At 32.1% G+C, this 6,569-nt stretch overlaps 1 protein-coding gene across 1 annotated transcript in view; it reads right to left on the bottom strand.

Annotated features, from left to right (window-relative positions):
* Positions 1-698: 698 nt before the first annotated feature.
* The window catches only part of SLC27A6 (solute carrier family 27 member 6), a 60,691-nt gene continuing 54,820 nt past the window's right edge, over positions 699-6,569 (bottom strand). Inside the window, exons 10-11 of the mRNA XM_081281459.1 lie at positions 5,900-6,030; positions 699-1,168 (exon numbers count right to left, since the gene is read on the bottom strand). Of these exons, the coding sequence (XP_081137585.1) occupies positions 992-1,168; positions 5,900-6,030 (308 nt within the window). The 3' untranslated portion in view covers positions 699-991. The remainder of the gene's footprint in view (positions 1,169-5,899; positions 6,031-6,569) is intronic.

Below are 6,569 nucleotides of genomic sequence, written 5' to 3'. Positions count from 1 at the left end.
CCCATTTATGTACTTTCAGAAAAAATCCTAAATGTTTAGGCTTACCAGTGTTAGAAATATCGAGATGTGGCAAGAAATCAAACTTGTGCTTGAAAGTGGGTGGGCAAGGCACACCTTTACTTCTGGCAAAAGGCCAGGCTGTGGGAACTGTGTTAGAAAGCCTGCCTGGGCTGGCAGTCCACCAGCTTATATCTCTAACCTAAGGTTGAGTGCCCTTCACCCTGATTGAAGGACACAGGGGTGTCCAATTATGCGATTGGCTAATTTTAAAATTAGGGCGGGCAGAGCTACAATTGGATCCAGTTAAGACTGAATATCATATTCTGAAAATGGACCACCAGACTTTCTATTTCTCATATCAGCTTTCCTGATCTGTTGTTTTGTATTTTTACTTTTATACTATAACATTCATGGGATTTTAAGATAAAAGAGACATGAGTTTCCTTTAACTTAAAGTTTACAATTAATACTAACTAAAACAAAGACTCAAAACACATATTAATGAAGATGGTTTTATTGAGCGATAGGACACATAAAAATAAAATATTTGAATAAAATACTTGTAAGTTTAAAAACTAGAAACTTTACATTAGAAAATACTTTTCAAAATTGTCTAAATGATTAGCTGCTTGTTTATTATTTAAAATATTTAATATTATGACAATTATTTAGTTGTACATTGAATCCCCAAATAGGTAAAAATCAGCTAAAGTTAATTAAAGCAAAACAAATCTTACTAAATTAAATTACCTTGCATATTAAGGAAACAAAGCATGTGCTTAATGTTAGTTCCTTTTAACCAGAGTAAAGATTCACATATGTACAGTTTCCAGCTGATGTTTGATAGGTTAAATGTATTAAATGTATTTTTATTTATTTCCAATTTATGATGGATTTATCAGAACAAAGTCCCATTGTAAGTCAAGAAGCATCTGTACTCTCCTCTCAGTCTTCCTAGGCAAGCACATGAAAATCCCCTGCATACAAAAGCTTAAAGTTTTATCTCCCCTAATATTATCTGATCATAAAGTTGTTTGGTCAAAGGAACATAAGATTTTTTCAAGTTATCCATAAAGTAAAGTGGATCAGAAATTTTCAGAGGATTAAATCCTTCTTCCACCAACTGAAACTTCTGTAGTTTGAATGTCCCTGTGGTTTCCATTTTTTCCTATAAAATAATTGTCAGGATGAGTGGGAATATTTATTACTATTTATAATAGGTATTAAAGGCAAAAAATATTTATCACCACAGACTATAATATTTAATTATAACATTTTATATCTAATATCTTCTGTATATATTTACTACTAATTTAATGTTAAAATTTTTAAATGATTTAATATTTAAAACTTTAGTTTCATATACATGTAAACTTTATTCAAATGTTAACTCATTCAATATATAAAAATCATGAACATAACCAATAAGCTTTTCACAGGTATGCTCAAAACACATAGCTTAGCATTTAATTCAATGCCAGTACAATATTATGTACAAAGAAGACTTTCAGAAGAGAAAATTTAAAAGCAATACAGACAGCAATTTCTGATACAAATACACAAAATATGTTACAGGAGGAGAATACTGTAAGAACCAGCCTGACTCTGTCTAGTACAATTTAAGTTTAAAGAGTTGTGTAGTGCCCAACTTACATCTTAATGATTAATTGTGGTTATTTGGAAGTAATGTGAAAGAGTTTTTTTTTTCTTTAATTTAATGTGCATTATGTTTTAAATGACTACAAATTTGTTAAACCTAAATACTTGTAAGTTTATTTTGACCTAATTAGTCAATAAATGAGTGTTTAGGCATTTTTTTTTCTTTTTTGACCCAAGAATGCCTAACAAAATTATACTGAGACATCCCAGGTTCTACGAATGTAGAAAGTTTTAAGAATCTCTGCTTTAAAAGTTTTAAAGGATATGAGTGCATCCCTTATAGAGAGTTGCCAATATGGAAAACAATCCTGCTTAAATGAGATGATCTGTCAAGATACATATAACCCAAGCAGTATTCTATGAGCAATTTGGTCATTTTATCCATCCATAAGGACTAACTCAAGAGTCAACTGCACTTCAAGCCTTCTTCTTGCATCCCTCTCCCTGCCCCGACCAAAAACTGTCTTTCCAGAATTAAATGCAGCTATAGAAACACATGTCATTTTTTCTTTCTTTTTTTTTTTTAAAAAATACAACATCATCATAATTATACAATTAAATGTTCTGCCTTGCAAAAATATTTAATATTATACAAGGTGTATTTTCCTAGGCTATGTAATTTTCTTCAAATTAATACTTTAAAAATTGGCTTTCAAGAAACTGGAATGGGGAAGAATGTTTTGAACAATACTGTAAAAGCAGAGGAAACAAAAGCAAAAATAGACAAATAGGATTACATTGAAAAAAGTTCGAGAGAAACCAAGGATACAACCAACATAGAGAAGAGACACTTACATTATGGAAGAAAATATTTGCAAACTATACATCTGAAAAAGGGTTGACATCCAGATATATAAGAAACTCCAAAACCTCAATATCAGCAAAACAAATAATCTGATTTTTAAAAATGGACAATAGATGTAAATAGACACTTATCAAAAGAAGACATGTGAATGTCCAATAGCTATATGAAAAATGCTCAAGATATGAATCATCAGACAAATACACTTTAAAACCACCAAGAATAGGTGTTATCAAAAAGACTAAAAATAACAAGTACTGGAGAAGAAATGGGAAAGGGAACCCTTGCACACTGTTGATAAGAATGTATATTAGTTCAGCTTTTATAGAAACTGTACAGGTGGTTATTCAAAAAAATTAAAAGAACTACATACTACTGGGCATGTGTCTAAAAGAAATGAATCAGTATGTTGATGAGATGGCTGCACTTTTGTATTCACTATAGCACTATTCACAATTGCCAAGAGATAGACATAACCAAAGTGTCATTAACCAAATGGACAGAGAAAATATGGCATACACACAATGGATTATGATTTAGCCATAAAAATGAACAGAATTCTACCATTTAAACAACATGGAGATCATTATGTTAAGAGAAACGTACCTGATATAGAGACTACCACATGATCTGATTAATATGTAGTGCCTGAAAGAGTTTTATCTAGAAGTTGAAAGTAGAATGGTGGTTACCAGAGGATGGGGAGAGAGCAAGGCTGGAGAGAGCTGTTGCAGTTAGATCAGAGCAAGAAGTGCTGGTGTGTTCATGTACACTAGGGTGACTACATATAACAATACTGTACACTTCAGAAAGTTAAAAGAAAATAATTTTCAAGGTTTTACCATAAAGGATAAATGTCTGAGGTCATAGATATATTTGACTTTATTTAAACATTACATAATGTACACATGTATCAAAACATCACATAGTATTCCGTTAAAATGTAATATTTTCATGTTTTTATCTGTTAGTAAGAAAATTAATTTTAAAATGGCTTTTATAAGGTTGTACCTAATTATTGTGTTTTAATTATTTTTGCATTTATTCTTAAGTTTGTAGAGAATACAGAATTTTACTGTTATAAATAATACTTTGAAAGATCTCCTTACATGTAACATTTGTACATCTTTTATCACTTTCTAGAAATAAATTTCCAGAAGTGAAATCACTAAATCAAAAGATTTGACAACTCTTAAAAAGAGTCATATACTACCACATAATTGTCTTTTTTAATATTTATTTTTTAGTTTTCGGTGGACACAACATCTTTATTTTATTTTTATGTGGTGCTGAGGTTCAACCCAGCACCCCGTGCATGCCAGGCGAGCGTGCTACCGCTTGAGCCACATCCCCAGCCCCACAAATAACTTTCTAGAGAGGTCACGCTTCATATTTCCACAAGTAGATTGAAAGAACCAAGTCAATTTTGTCCCCACATTACTGAATATTATCATATTTTAGAAGTATGGGGGCTTGGGGGCATTGCTTAGTGGTAGAATGCTTGCCTAGCATTTGGATGGTCCTTTTATCTCTAGCATGAAAAATAAAAATAAAAAGTAAATTATTGGCAAAAAAAGAGTCCTCTTTAAAAAAAAACCTGTGCTAGATTTTTAATAAGATAAATAATGTTTTATGAATTTTCAGAGGCAACTTAACTTTTGTACTACTTTTATCAGATTAATTTAATAGATATTTTGACTGCTGACTAAATATTTGGTTTTGTGCTAACTATAGCAAATACTGTAATAGACATAACAGTCATGGCCTGTGTTCTTTTCAGACAGTTAATGATTTTAAAATATTTTCTAAATTGAGTCTTCTGAAGAAGTCCTACACCAGAATATTTCTTCAGCTTAATTAAAGAGATTTTTAAGTTGCCCTAAAGGAATACTGTTTAAAATATTACCTATATTATCTGCACTATAAACTTTTTAGTCCATCAAAATATGTTATTTTGGGGGTATGTTGTAGAGGGACAGGAGGAAGCTAGGTGTGGTTATAAAAGGACAGCATGAAGGAACCTTGTAATGTTGGGATTATTCACATCTTCCTGGGGGTCATGGATGCATGAAGCTATGAAGGTAATAAGAGTGGGTAGAAAATAACACACAACATGTATGTGTATAAATAAAATAAGAGAAATTTAATAGCATAGGTTGGTTATGTCAGTATTCTGGTTGTGATAGATGTGACTTGGTAAAAACTGGACAAAAGATACAGAATCTCTCTCCATTAATTCTTAAAACTGGATAGGAATATACAACTATCTTAATAAAAATTTCAGTTAAAACATATTACTAGCATTTAGTATGAGAATGGATTTTTATGGAGATAATCTGAGATAATGTTAAACTCTCAAAAATGAAAAAATATATAAATTAATTATGTCCTCATGAGAGTCCAGATGAGTGTCTTATTGGACATACACTGACTTGGCTGTGAGTATTTCTTGGCAAATGCTTAAAATGAATTTGAACTGGGTGTGGTGGCTCACTCCTATAATCCCAGCAGCTCAGGAGGCTGAGGCAAGAGGATCGTGAGTTCAAGGCCAGCCTCTGCAACTTAGTGAGATCCTAAGCAACTTAGCAAAACCCTGTCTCTAAATAAAATATAAAAAAGGGCTGGGGATGTGTCTCAGTGGTTAAGCACCCCGTGTTTAATACTCAATACAAAAAAAAAAAAAAGAAAAAAGAAAGAAAGAAAAGCAGAATATAATATACCTACTTCTCTGTTATTCTCCAATATGGATGTAATACAGATATAATAAATATTGTAAAAAAAAGTCTGTGTGACTGCATGTACTAACTTTGGGAAATTGTATTTGATGCATAATATTAAATAAAAAATGCTTGAGTTAATGGTAAGTGAAGTTACCTGTAGCCTGGTAAATTATTTTTTCTTTATACCGGTAGCCCAATAAAAAACACACTCATCCTAAAACAAATGAACTCAGAATTCTCCAAAACAGAAGGTGGGGTTCTGAACAGAATAATAAAACTAAAAGCAGGATTGCATCAAGCCAATTTCCTTCAGGTTCTGTGCACATTCTGCAGGCACTTTGATGTCAGCTTGGTGAAAACTAATTCTAAGTAAATGACACTGAATGCATTCATAAGATATATTCAAGGTGTGGTTTCTGCTTGTCACCTTTGCTGGGACCTACATTTGGCTCTCAGGTCCCAAATGAAGAGGAAGAGAACAATTCTATAATTAGGATAAAGATATATACATCCTAGCATTTCACCATGATTTCTTCTTTCTCAGGCTTCAAATATGGCATTGATTAGCATCAATTCTGTATCCCTAAGCTTTTCATTGAAACTTTGTAATATAAAAGTGCACATATTATGTAAAGGCTACAAATATGATTTTTGCTCTTTAACTACCTCTTGGTTTCCTGGTCTCAAATTTGATAGTAAATTTAGTTTGTAAAATTACCTGAATTCTTAAAAATCGTGGGCAGGCGTAAGCTGGTAGAGATGTTACAACTTGTTCATAAATTTTTTCTAAGTCTAAAGACTTATTTGGTTTTAAAATAATAGAAGCCATTCCAGTTTTTCCTTCATAACCTGAAAAAAAGTTTGAGCTATAATCAATTATATAAATATTAGACAAATTGTTAAAAATAGACCTGTTATATATTATCCATATGAAGAGACTTAAATCTATTGTAGTGATAACAATGCAACAGTAGCATGAATGAGGCTATGTCCTTCTTTGAGATTAGGCTCAATCTCTAGAAATAAATAAAGAATAGGAAAGGCTAGAATTTATCCTGAATTGTCTACACTACAGAAATAAAATAAATGGAATGTGGGTGATGCATGCCTGTAATCTCAGAGGCTTGGGAGGCTGAGGCAGGAGGATCTTGAGTTCAAAGGCAGCTTCAGCAACAGCGAGACACTAAGCAACTCAGGGAGACCCTTTCTCTAAATAAAATTCAGAAAAGGACTGGAGATGTGGCTCAGTGGTTAATCAGCCCTGGATTCAATCCCTGGTACCCCCCTCCTCCCAAAAGAGAAAGAATGGAAAATACCATAAAATATCTATAATTTGCATCTTACCAACAATAACACAAGTATTAAGAAAGAATTTTCCTTTGTACACA

This window comes from Spermophilus citellus, assembly GCF_964194105.1.
Source record: "Spermophilus citellus genome assembly, chromosome: 1".
Taxonomy (NCBI): Eukaryota; Metazoa; Chordata; class Mammalia; order Rodentia; family Sciuridae; genus Spermophilus; species Spermophilus citellus.
This window is presented reverse-complemented; position numbering and strand designations above follow the sequence as displayed.